This window comes from Sabethes cyaneus, chromosome 2 (assembly GCF_943734655.1).
Source record: "Sabethes cyaneus chromosome 2, idSabCyanKW18_F2, whole genome shotgun sequence".
Taxonomy (NCBI): Eukaryota; Metazoa; Arthropoda; class Insecta; order Diptera; family Culicidae; genus Sabethes; species Sabethes cyaneus.
In genome coordinates this window covers 212194118-212207879 of record NC_071354.1, presented here as the reverse complement: position 1 = coordinate 212207879, position 13762 = coordinate 212194118, and the positions used below count along the sequence as shown (strand labels likewise).

Sequence of the window (13762 nt, the reverse complement as noted above, 5' to 3'; positions counted from 1 at the left end):
AATTTATTCAGTTTTTCCCTGAATTATTGCTAGGTTGGCTAGTTGGCAACATTTACTGATATTTACAGTTGTAATAATGTTTCTATCTTGATCCACGGTACGCTCGTAGGTCAATTAGATTTGATCTGCTCAATACAAAAAGGAGTTTTAAGTATTTGTTCGCAACGGTAAAGTACAATTTATTATTTATTCTTTCTTGGATCCCTACATGTTTTTCTTCATTTGGATCCTACCTGAAACCGGCGTTGAATACTTTTATCATTCCTAAAAAAAACTTCATCAAAGCAAATGAACAAAAAGCAAAAAAAAAAACGACCAGACAGATCATGTGCAGCGAGCCAACACGAACTGTCGTCCTCTATGTAAATTTCATCGCGGCAAAACCTAAATAAACCTTTCAATAAACCTTATTTCAATCAACAACCGACGAGACAGTCTGTTTGATTGTGTAGATTTGGCGTCGTGTTCGGCAGAGAAGGGACGATAGGCTCCAAAACTTCCCCGGCCAGCAGCAGCAGCAGCAGCGTGTTCGATACGGCGGGAGGCGAATCGGCTTAGTGAAAGTAGGGTACACCCAAATATTTTGGTAGATCTGCTTTTAATTTTTCGTAATTTTTTTTATTTCTACAGATCAGAGTCAGATATTTGGTTTAAATTCTATGATTGAGTGAAATTTGAAAACTAGTTAAATTTCCTCTTTCTGAACGTAAATTTTGGGTGTGTCACACGAGATTGGTGGTTGGATAATGATGAGAATTTTTCATTTAGTTCTTTTTTCGTCCTTTCCGGTCATCCAACGTGAACGTGTTGAGCGGATGTAAGCAAGCTTTTGAATGACTCGTTTTTTTCTCGACGATGCCTATGAATGTTTTGGCAGCTGGTCGGACTAAATTGAAACTGTTTCACAGGCATTGGTGAAATGGAATTCAATTTAAAAGTTAATAAAAAAACACTACAGTTTCAGTGATAGAAAATAAGTCGTGCCCCACAGGTTGGAAACTGAGCACTGCTATCACTGGCAGGCGGATTTTGACCAACTTGGTTAAGTAAGAGCTTTGTGAAAATTGTGCTCGCCCCCGTTGCATCGATAGTTTTAAATACTGGTACACTGGTGCAAGTGTCATCTCGACTATAGTAAAGCTCTGTTGAGCGAAGAGATTGCTCCATCAATCGGAATGCCAATAAGACTTAATTGATTAATCACACGAGCAGAAAAGGCTAAAGCACTCCATTGCACGATCAAAGCTGCTACTCCCTGGTACACATGTCCCATTCTTTTCTTTTTATTCCATGTGCCATTCTGACGTTGGCTTCATGCCCGGACAGGTACTGGGCGGTGACCAACATCGATTACATGCACTCCCGCACCAGCCGGCGCGTCTTCACGATGATCTTCCTGGTCTGGTTCGCTTCGGTCATCGTCTCGCTAGCACCGCAGTTCGGATGGAAGGACCCAGACTATTTACAACGAATAGAGCAGCAGAAATGCATGGTTTCGCAGGACATTGCATACCAGGTACGTACCGGTCGGTGGTAGGATAATGAGAATGGCAGTGGCTGACGGGACCGGAGGTTAACCTGATGGTCCGACCCGGAACACTGATAAAACATGTCCAAAGTGAGGTTTCTGTGTAATTATCTTCTTGTTGACCAACGAGAACACTTAGCTGAAGGAGAATTTTTCATTGTTTTTTTGCTCTCTTTCTATACGATGTTCGTTTCAGATCTTTGCGACGTGCTGCACCTTCTATGTTCCTTTATTAGTTATACTAGTGCTGTACTGGCAGATTTATCAAACCGCCCGGCGACGGATACACCGACGGCGGCCCAAACTTCCGGTGACGGCCAATAACAATCAAGTGAGTAGATTTTACTTACGTTGCTAACGATGTGGCTATTGTGTGTAAATGAACTGATGAATTAATTTTGCCTTTGTTTAAGGATTTCACTCTTGGTTCATTCCTTGAATGAAAAGGTAAACCTTCTAATGTTTTTCATTAATAAAAACAACCTCCATGATTCGCCGTGAAAGTTGCAGTCGATTAAATAATTGTTGAGGGAATAAATTCACGAAAATACAATCACAATATTATCACCGTCGTTCTCGAACTTCTGAACGAGTTATGCAAACAAAATTGAATAATGTTTCGGCGCTAACCGAGTGGAAGGTTTGGCTCCATTGAAACCTTTCTGAGCAGCAATAACTCACATAAACCTCGTTATGAGCGTTTGTTATTCGTTATCTTAATTTCCTTCCAGTTGTACTTTTGATTAGTCGACTTTGATTCATTGTACCCGGCGGCCCAATTTCTTCTAAGCGGTGCTAGGCTCTGGCCCGGAAGCCTTTGTTTGTTCGCAAACAGCGAAACCCAAACAGAACGGGTGACCAACAACCGCTGGTGCTACCTAGACGAAAATCTAGCTCGATCCGCGCAGCGGTTTCACGGCCTGGTGGCCAGTGACGAGAGGGTTTAGGCAAAAAGAGCTCCCAAAATTACATCCATTAAGCATGCCAACCACGCACAACTAATTAGCCGTTCTGCGACACCGTGAGTTACGGGCGGGCATCCCACAATCGGACTAGGCAAAAGAGTAATTACGCGAACGATAATCCGGTAACTGCTTCTCGTTACCGCTTCCGAACACCTTAGGCGCGACCACACAGCCGCGGAAAACGCTGCCCACACCGCACCACCGCCACCGCCCTCTACGGAGAAACTTCGTAAGCCAATCAGTAGGACGCACAATCAGATTAACCATATACTTGATTGTCGGCATCAATTATGGCTTTGTTCGCCGTTCTGCGTGGGCTTACATGAAGAATGGTGTAGCTTGACGGATCAAACAAATAAAAACCAAATAGAAGCATCGCCGGTAGGATGAGAAATATAATATTTAGGTACATTCGCGATTCCGGCGCTCGAAAGGTCAATTTATCGCCTGCCTGCAAAAGCACTGAAAAGTGTCACTCTTGTTTGACAGCAAAGTATGCCCTTTCATATTCTACGATTCACAAATCGTAGAAAAACTGGTTTTAACCAAGCAAATCTCTCCAGAAGTTCCAGATGACTATTCTCAGTCCAGGTTCGATGATTAAGTATCTGAGTTTGAACAATTAATAACAGAGTAATAATGTTTTTCACATCACGTTGTTCTCTAGCAATAAGTGGTTCTTCACCGATTTAACACCTGCCTTCCACAACCCGCCAAAGTGCGGTGTTCGTTGAGGGAAGAAACGCCAGACAATTTTATATACCGCTCATCAGTCGAGCCTTTTTTGATTCCGATCGATTCCACTGGATTTCAGCATCTCTTCTTTTTTTTTGTATGCCAGAAGGGCATTGGCTTAAAAGGCCACTGCGACAGTCTTAATGATCGTCTTTTGTGACAGGCCCCGATTGCTGTACACAGTTTATGGAGCGCTCATAGCCACTGTTGGAGTTGAGCCAGATAGTTGTAATCCTGTGCCCCAATTCGGTACTACATGGTTAATAGAGCCAATGACCGTTTTGAGATTCAGGCTCCATACTTAATATGGAGTAAGAAAGAAACTTCCGAAAAAGTTGTGCTTTGATAATGCAAGAGCCCCGCAATTGCAGAGCAGATGCGATGAACCTTCAGGTTCAGAGTTACAAAAGTGGTAGGTGTCAGCATCTCTTATATTCTGCTCAGCTCATTTACTGTGCACTTGAGAGTAGTACCGTTATCGCTATGGATTTCATTCATCCTTCCACGGCGGGAGACGAAACGGTGAAGTGAAGCTAAGGAACTTGTGATAGATCGCTCGGAAATTAGCTCAATGAATATGGTCCCGGCTTTGAAACGTCAAAGTACGTTCATGTAAATAAGACCTGTGTAGTATATCTCACATTCGGCGACTTGTTTTGTTGAAGTTACGCCTGATTTTTCCCCGAATGGGTTTGTTACGGAAGCACTTATGGCACTGCACTGCTGTCATGTGCGATAAACTGGGTTTTGGCTATTGATGATCCAAAATTTTTGGCGATCTGTGGCAATGCAAAAGAGAGCGTAATTAACGTGAAATTAGTCGTCATTAACTGTTCGTTGGAGAGCCCAATTTCGGAAGTGGTTTTTTGGCCCAAAAGCGGAGTTCTATTATAAAAATATATTCACTGTATTCTTCTTGCCAATCTGAATACAGCAAATATATTTTCATGAACAGAATTTTTGTTTTAAACAAAAAAAAACTGCGGTCGAAATTAGCAGAATCGATGACGACTAATTTCACCTCAAAATTAGTAGCGAGCGTAATAGTGTGATTATATTTGGCTGGAAAATCACAACCAGTGATTGTTCTGAAGCTCAAACACCTCGATGTACATGAAGTTCTTGTTTATTGTACCGAAACTCATTGCAATGATAGTGGAAGCATTGCATAACGCCACGGAGGTTGTCATCAAAAGACGGTTCGAAAAGTGATGAACCGCGACTAATCAGATCAGACGCGAATCAGATGGCTAAAAAATTGAAAATAATTAATTGCAGTATCCGACGCACGTAATTGTAACGTATATTTTCTTCGTGATTATCTTACTTCACAGGAAAGACGACAGTTAAACAAAAAAAAGTAATAAAACCCCCCGGTCCCAACAGGTAGAAAAAATTTTACGACGTTTAAACCTATACCAATTTGATATCCGTGCTTGCGAAGTACGCCACAGTGCAAACTGAAAAATGTGAAACGTCTTAGAAAAGTGAGCGGTCATTCTTTCCTTTTGTCAGATTGCATCCATATACTGCAAAATTTACGCGGTTTTTTACGGCATTTTCGGAATTAACGCGGATGTGCCCACCCAATTTGGTTATTGTTTCGCGTAGTGTTGAAATCCCCAAAGTTTTTTCTACGCGAATGTTTTTTTTCATGTGTGGACTCATCACTGCGACCAGTATAGTTGATCTATTGTGATATCGCCCGGGTGTTTGCTGTATGACCTGCACTGCATTTCTTTTTGCTATAATCGCTATTGAGTGAGCGAAATGCTTATTAAATTTTATGCGTGTTTGTGTGTATTGGGGTTTACCCTTCCCTTAAAGCTCGATCTACTTTACGCACTTATTCCTCGCTCTCAGTACTATCCCATATTATAGCCGTCCCTGGCGAGGACTCATTCGTACCTCTGACCAGTACACTTAACTATTGGAGGGACATTTTCACTGTCAAGAGGCTTCAGAGGGTAAATATGGAATTCAGCATGAAGGAAGGGTAAATGAGGGACCTGAGAATAAACCCATGCTAAAGTCACTTGACATCGAATGGCTTGATTCTACTAAGATTCGAACCCACGAACCCACGACCACTCGCTTGTCAAAGCAGACTCGGTAAAGTTGTAGCTACGGAGTCCCCTTACGCGAATGTTTGGTTTTTTTCTACGTGAATTTTGGAATTTACGCGGTTTTTTACGTGAATTTCGGAATTTACGTGATTTTTTACGCGAATTTCGGGATTTTCGCGATTTTGTTTTACGCGGAACGTATCCTTCGCGTAAAAGGGCGACTAGTGTATTTCCATGAAGTATGCAAATAGCTGTAAAGTAGAGTATCGAAAGGAATTAGTAAGATGCAGAGGACGTTTGCTAAATGATGTTTTAACTGGCTGCCCACATGTTAGTTGTAAGGTGATTATACTTCCAAACAATCTATCACAATGAATGGTGCCATCAACAATTTCGTGGAAATTAACGAATGTGAATTAATGCTGTAAATGTTAGCCCAGAATAGTTATGTATTTCTTAGGTTTAAACGTAGTTGTAAGCAAGCTCCTTAAATGGTATACAGAGTGCGGACATTTAGGACACTTCAATTTAACTTCATTTAACAAATGTATATAAATATTCTAGGACATTTATTACATTATAGTGAATTATAAATTTGCTTAACAAACTGGTGAACATTTTCAAATTGTCAAATATCATCAAATTGTAGCTGCCTTCATAGTTTTGCGTGAACCCTTAGCTTAATCAGTCTTCCAGCTTTATTAACTTGAAAATATATAACCGAGGGAATCATCTTGATCGGTTTGGTTTATAGCGACCATAACAAAATATCTGAAAGAATCTATTTATATAATCTATTTATATAATCTATTTATATAAGAGGCTTATGTCTGAACCGAAAACCAGGTCTCTGACAGGACGTCATAGAAGGCTTGTCGGTAACTAATAACAGGTTCCTGCCAGGACGTCATGCTTTTATAGCAATGGATTATGTTCTCAGTCACCTCACTGGTCGACTGCTGGACTGCCTGATTGCTCAACTAGTTGACTAGACTGCTCGACTGGACTGGTCGATTAGACTGATCGATTTGATTGCTCGACTGAACTATTCGATTCGACTGCTTGATTGGACAGATCGACTTGACTGCTTGACTGAACTGCTCGAGTGGACAACTCGACTTAACTACTCGATTCGACTGCTTGAAACATTTGATTGACATACTACTCGACCCGACTGCTCGACTTAACTGCACAATTGAACTGCTCGACTGGACTGTTCGATTCGACTACTTGACTGGACTGCTTAACTGAACAGCATGATTCATCTGCTCAACTGGACTGCTCAACTCAACTGTTCGATTCGACGTTCGACTCAACTGCTCGGTTCAACTGCTTGATTCTACTATTCGACTGGACTACTCGACTCAACTGCACGACTCGACTGCTGGAATGAACTGCTCGACTTAACCACTCGATCCGACTGCTTGACTAAACCATTCGATTCAAGTGCTCGACTAGACTACTCGATTCAAGTGCTCGACTGGACTACTCGACTTAACTGCTCGATTTAACTGATCGACTTGACTGCTCGACTCGACCACTCGATTCAACTGCTCGACTCAACTGCTCAACCGGACTGCTTGACTGAACAGCTTGATTTAACTGCTCGGCAAGACAGCTCGATTTGACTACTTGACTTGACTGTTCGACTCGACTGCTCGACCCAACTGCTTGATTCGATTGTTTGATTCGACTGCTCGACTCGCCTGCTCAACTCGATTGCTTGTCGCGATATCATATGATCGGTGTTAAATCAGACCGGACCAAGTCGCAAAATCAAAAAAAATGAGTTAATGATAGCAAACGATCAAGAATTTTCCAAGCAACATTATAATCTAATCGGACTACATAAAAGTTGCAAACAGCCAGATGTTTTTATTCAGTTAAATAAAATCCAATACGACCATAAAAACTATTTGGTTCAGTTTCCGGCTATGACTCTTTTATGTACAATATCTTAGAGCTATATCACAGACAAACAGACGAGACACTCGCGATAATTCCATCGTCCAATCAAAAACCACTCATTTTTGAAAAAAGCATGTTTCGCAACATGGCCACACCGCGGCGTGCAAGTGTTGCTTTGAGTTTTCAGTATAAAACCATTCAAATGTACAAAACCCTGCAAATGCAAGCTACTCCGCAATATGTATAACAGAGGGTGCTAGTGTGCAAGCAAAATGTGCAGGACGATGGTTTTTAAAGGATTTAGTTCTAAGTGTCATGTCAGTTCGTCAGTGGTTATATTATGCAATATAAGAACACAAAGAACTAATACAAAAATTGAAACATCTGCAAACACTGGCCAATGAAATGTATCCGCAGTTTTCTGAATTCTGAGCAGACATTTTGTTGCCGGATCATAAGATTCGGGCTCAACTAGTAAACAATAAATGTTCAGCAATTTCCGTAGTTTTGCCGTATATGCGCAGTGCATATTGATACAGCAGGTGAATACAATCAATGCGCCATCGAAATCCATTTCCATTCATTACCTGATTTTCCGCTGTGTATCACAACTTTTACCCAAGCTGAAGGAACCGTCGATTGAAGCAAGCTATGATCTGAGCCAATTATAACCGGATTTGCAACCACTTCTCCTCCCAGGCCCGACCGGCTAGATTGCTATAATTACCGCGGCATCACGTTGGTCAACGCTGCCTACAAGGTGCTCTCCCGGATTTTGTTGCGTCGTCTATCCCCAATTGCAAGAGATTTCGTAGAGCAGTATAAGGTGGGCTTTATGGGGGCCCGTGCTAGTACGGATCAAATTTTTACTCTCTGACAAATTCTCCAGAAATGTCGAGAGTACAACGTGCCCACGCATCATATTTTCGTGGATTTCAGGGCAGCATACGATACAGTTAAACGAGAACAGCTATGGCAGATAATGCACGACTACGGTTTTCCGGACAAACTGACGCGGCTGATCAAAGCTACTCTGAAGCGAGTGATGGACTACGTGCGCGTTCCGGGGACACTTTCGGGGAGTGCTTTCGAAACGCGCAGGGGGTTGCGGTCAGGGGATGGACTGTCCTGTATGTTATTCAATATCGCTATTGAAGGTGTGTTCCGGCGAGCGGGCTTCGAAACGAGAGGAACGATCTTCAGCAAGAGTAGCCAACTCCTAGCCTTCGCAGACGACCTCGACATCATTACTAAAAACCTTGGAACATTTGCCTCAACGGACAGTGACTATTGACGACGATGAACTGCCGATGGTTAACGAGTTCGTATATTTGGGATCTCTCCCAAGTAACAATTTGGATTTTATTACACTCTTATGATGGTATTTAAGACCAAACTTGGTCTTGAAGACCACCATAAGATTACAAGTACAAGTAAGTAAGATTCAACGACGCATTCAAGCTTAAAGTCGAGCTTACTTTTTCGTCCACAAGACGCTTCGAGCTAGGAAAATACGCCGCCGCACAAAGCTGACGATGTACAAAACGCTAATCAGACCGGTAGTCCTCTACGAACTTGAGACAGTAACTTTGCTTACGGAGGATATACCTGCACTAGCCGTATTTGAACGAAAGGTGTAGCGGACTACAAACGGAAAGCGGAGAATGGCAGAGGCGTACCAATCACGAGCTACAGGCACTGCTTAGAGCGATTCCCGTCGTACACCTTGCGATAGTTGGGCGATTACGATAGGCCGGCCACGTCGTAAGGATGCCGGACGGCTGTGCATTGAAATCTGTTCTCTTTGAGAACACCAGCAGGAATAAAGGGGACCAATGTGCTAGATGACTCGACCAGGTTGAAACCGACTTAGGTGTGTTGAGATGCCCAACGAATTGGCGACGAGTAGCCCAAGACCCAGTACAATGGAGAGGACTTCTTGATACGGAAAGAGCTCTCGTTTGCTAGAGAGAGCCGAGAGCCGAGAGAGAGAGAGAGGTAGAGATAGAGTACTCTTTATTACATGTTTGTCTGCAAAATAATCATTTCCTATTAATTTTTACTTCATTTTTATGACCTGTTTGTACCATTTTCGAAACATATTGTTTTTGTTGTATTTTTGTGCCATTTTGGTAATTTTTCACGTTCGTATTGCTGAGTCATTTTGCGAATCATGGTTTTCATGTCATTTTTGTATCAATGTATGAGTCATGTTGGTACAGTTGTGTTATTTTTATGCCGTTTTGATAATAACTTTTTCATCATTTTGCTGTGAATCATACCATTTTATCATCTGTTTCATTTTTGATGCTATTTTTTTATCGTCATTGTCATTTTTACATTCATATAGCGTCAATTTGATGCCAATTTAAGGAATATGATTGATGCAGTAAATTTCCAAAGGAGTTTTTTCGCAGTCGAGCGTGAACAGATATGTTGAATAATGCATGAGAACAGTTTTTCGGACAAACTAACGCAGCTGATCAAGGCTACCCCACAGTGTTCAAAATACCGTTATTAAAAAATAAAATAGGCCATTCAAACGGTAAATGCCAGTTGGTTTGTATTGCCATCCTACACCTCTGAGCCAAAAATCGTTCGACGAATTTTTGAGTTACGCCCTTTTGAAGTTTGAAAAGACAGATTGCTCATATAAAGTAAATAAAAATCTTCAATGACACTTCCAAAATGAACGTAAATCACAGCTGGTATTGATTTTCATGCAACGTATGCCTATTGGCGACCATTTTAGGAGTTTTATGCTATATTGGGACGGTAATGTTCCGGATTAAATTAACGCTGTGGGAAATGGCCAGTATCGAACATGAACAAAAACTTACCATGCGACACCCCAAATTACCCTAAAATGGAAGTCAGATCAACTACTTAGCACTACGTTGGTCACATTTGGACATGTTCCTGGGACTTCCGAGAACACCCAGACAAGTGGTCAGTTTCGTCCATAAACAAGGGTTCCCGGAGTCCCTCAAACATGTCCAAATAAGACCAAACCTGACCCTAGATAACAGATTTGGCTTCCATTGACCTAGTTATCGAATTCTAGTGTGATTTAAGGTGTCGCACGTTAAGTTTTTATTCATGGATGAAACTGGCCACTTGTCTGAGTGTTCCCGGAAGTCCTCGGAACATGTACAAATATAACCAACGGGGTGCTAGGAAGTTGATCTTACTTCAATTGGCCTAGTTTTTAAATTCTAGCGTAATTTGAGGTGTCGCATGATAAGTATTAGTTCATGTTCGATGCTGGCCATTTCCCACAGCGATAATTTAATCCGGAACATTCCCGGTTAGTCCCAATACAGCGTAAAACTCCTAAAATGGTCATTAATGAGCATATGTTGCATATAAATCAATACCGGGTGTGATTTACGTTCACGACCCTGGAGCGAACGTACGTGTTGCGGAGGCATTCTCGAATCCCTTCAATTCGCACAGAGGTTTGCGGGAAGAGGATGGATTGCTGATCCCATATTTTATTCAACATCGCTATTGAAGGTGTGAAGCGGCGAGCGGACATCGAAACGAGAGAAACGAAAGGAAACGAAAAGATTTTCGGCAAAAGTAACCAACTTTCGCAGACAACCTCGACAACTTTCCTGGAAACCTTGGATGGAGGCAATTCATATCAAACTAAAAAGGAGGGCAGGAGGATTGGGCTACAAATCAACGCGTCGAACGAAAACCAAAGATATGCAACGAAGAGGCTCCAGAGAAAATTATGTTCGCCTGCTACGGACAGTTACTATTGACGACGATGAACTGGAAATGGTTGATGAGTTCATATGTTTGGGATCTCTGGTCACCGCCGACGATAATACGAATAAGAAGGTTCAACAACGCACTCAAGCTGAAAGTCGCAAGACGCTTCAATCAAGGAGCCGCCGCCGCTGCTGGCGATCTATAAAACGCCAATCAGGTCGATGGTCCTCTACGACTTGAGATTATATCTTTGCTCACGAAAGACATACGTGCACTTGCCGTGTTTAAATGAAAGGCGTGGAGGATTTTTTTTTTGTGGAGTACAAAGGGTTAGCGGAGAGTGGCGGAGGCGCATGCATGCAGATATGCAACTGCAGGCACTACATGAAGTGATTCGTACACCTGGCGAAAGTTGGGAGACTACAGTGCCAAATGACTGTTTTCTTCAAGAACCCCTCTAACATCTGCAATAGAGGGACTCAACGTATCAAATGGCTCGCCCAGATTAAAACCGACTTGTGTGTATTGAGACGCTCAATGAATTGACGACGAGTAGCCCAGAACCTAGTAGAGTGGAGAGAAATTCTTGATACGGCAAGAACCAGCCCGGCTCTATGCTGGTAGAAGTGACCCAAGGAACATTTATCAGCTGTACAATAGTTAAATAAGCTATTCTTAAACAAAAATGTTTGTTGGGAAGTAAGTTGAACTGTAGGACTATTTGAGAAATATTCAATTACGTTAGTGTCCAGTTCATAGACCTTAAAAATGTCACCAAGCATATATTCTATTTTGGAAAAATATAAACTATGAGCAAAGAACTGGCATAGTATATTTTATGTTATAAATTTAGTTTAGTTTAGTTATAGTACTCATAGGGCATCATTCGTAGACCAACTGCAAACAGAAGGTGGATCGTGCCAAACAAACTATAAATCATATATCAATATACCAAAAACCTATTAAGTATTCAATTAAAGTGTTATGTTTGCCACTGAACACTAGAGTAAAGAAATAGAATACCACAATAAATTCAAATAATGGTCGTGGTGATTCTAATCTGCCTACAAGAGCATGCAATAAATGAAAACCATTTGTCATTTATGCACTTCTTACCATAAACTTTTTCCACTCGCCACTGAGAGCTAAATTGCTGTACCGCAAATCCACACAATGGCCATTTAGCACACTTCCAGACTGTTAACTTTTCCAAACTACTAACGTTCGCATTTCATTCCACAGCAAGAAACACCAAAAGCAACAAAATCGAAAATACGCTTCCGGCTGAAGAAAAAATTTGGCAATCCAGCCAAAACGGCAGCATCCTCGCTGGGTCTGGTGGAAGGTAACTCGACCAACACGGTCAACACCGTGGAGGACACCGAAGCCAGTTCGAACGCGGAACGTAAGGCGGGGGCCGAAACGGCCTTCAGCAGTGACGAGGTAGGTCAATTGATTCGATGTTGCAGCAACTTGAATAACCGTTTCAACAGTGCAATTAACGTTCACATTCATTGGCTAGTCTCGGCACAACAATGTAGACGCATGGTACTTTCTGTGAACTGATAAAAAACGATGCGTCTACATCGTGCACGTGTCCTAACATTGTGCTGCCAACCATAAAGCCCATCCCAAAGGCAATCACATTCAGAAAATATCCAGCTTTTCAATCAATCCTCTCTTTTTCTATCTCGTTGCGACCGCGTGGCAGACGCCGACAACGGCAGTGGCTAACAACAGCCAAATCCCGACCGTGTCCCATGAGGTGGCTCACCGTCTGATAGCGACTACGTTGGAGGCGAACAATAACAATCATAACAACAACAATAATAACTCGTCTTCGGGGAGTGACACTCACCAGCATCAACAGCACCAGCAGCAGCAGCATTCAGCTCAGGGCTCTGGGCAGCTTAGGCCGGCCAGCAATAATGCCTTATTGCAACCTATTCAACACTCTCCCACGCTGTCCGGTTCGGCTGCCAACACCGGCTCGACGCTGAACATCGCCAGCACTCCGAACCCGCACGCTCAGGTTTCCAAGCGGAAGGAAACGCTCGAAGCGAAGCGCGAACGAAAAGCAGCCAAAACGTTAGCCATTATCACCGGGGCGTTCGTCGTGTGTTGGTTGCCATTTTTTCTGACGGCTCTGCTGCTGCCACTGTGCGAGTCCTGCTACATCAACGATAGCGTCGCGTCGCTGTTTCTGTGGCTGGGCTACTTCAACTCCACTCTGAATCCGGTCATTTACACCATCTTCAGTCCCGAGTTCCGGCAGGCATTCAAACGAATCTTGTTCGGAACGCATCGCAGCACCACCTATCGGCGGGGAAAGCTGTAATGTTGAGCCTTCACACAAGCCCCCGCCCACATCGTTCGTTCGTATCGTTCCATTCGCCAGCCGACCAGTACCGGTCGATCAGCAGCAACAGCAGCAGCGCCGGGAACAGCCGGAAAGGTAAGTGATTAATTCCTTTTTTATGCATACACAGCCAGCCACACAAGACACCTGCCTCGAAATGAGTGGATCGAGTCAATATAGACAGATAAAATTGAAACACCTGTGTTCGTTTGAAGCTTGCTAGAGTAAGCGCATTTTTATGGTTGAGCAAATTTGGTTTTTCATTCTCGTAAAAGAAATTGATTTCCATTTTACTAACTAATGCAATTCTATTCGCTATCCCATATGAATAATTTTAACTATCCATTGTTGGATTCATAGAAATGGTTTTAATGCGGATTAATACATGCGTTCAATAGAAATCCTCTCGATTATAATTAGCAATTCCATTCGGCAGCTACAGCGCGCGGGTGACGTTTCATACACGGTTTGCATGTATTAT

At 42.5% G+C, this 13762-nt stretch overlaps 1 protein-coding gene across 1 annotated transcript in view; it reads left to right on the top strand.

Annotated features, from left to right (window-relative positions):
- LOC128734438 (5-hydroxytryptamine receptor-like) overlaps positions 1–13260 on the top strand; it is a 38599-nt gene extending 25339 nt beyond the window's left edge. The window contains exons 5-8 of the mRNA XM_053828639.1: positions 1327–1516; positions 1725–1859; positions 12165–12365; positions 12634–13260. Coding sequence (XP_053684614.1) covers positions 1327–1516; positions 1725–1859; positions 12165–12365; positions 12634–13260 — 1153 coding nt within the window. The remainder of the gene's footprint in view (positions 1–1326; positions 1517–1724; positions 1860–12164; positions 12366–12633) is intronic.
- Positions 13261–13762: the final 502 nt, after the last annotated feature.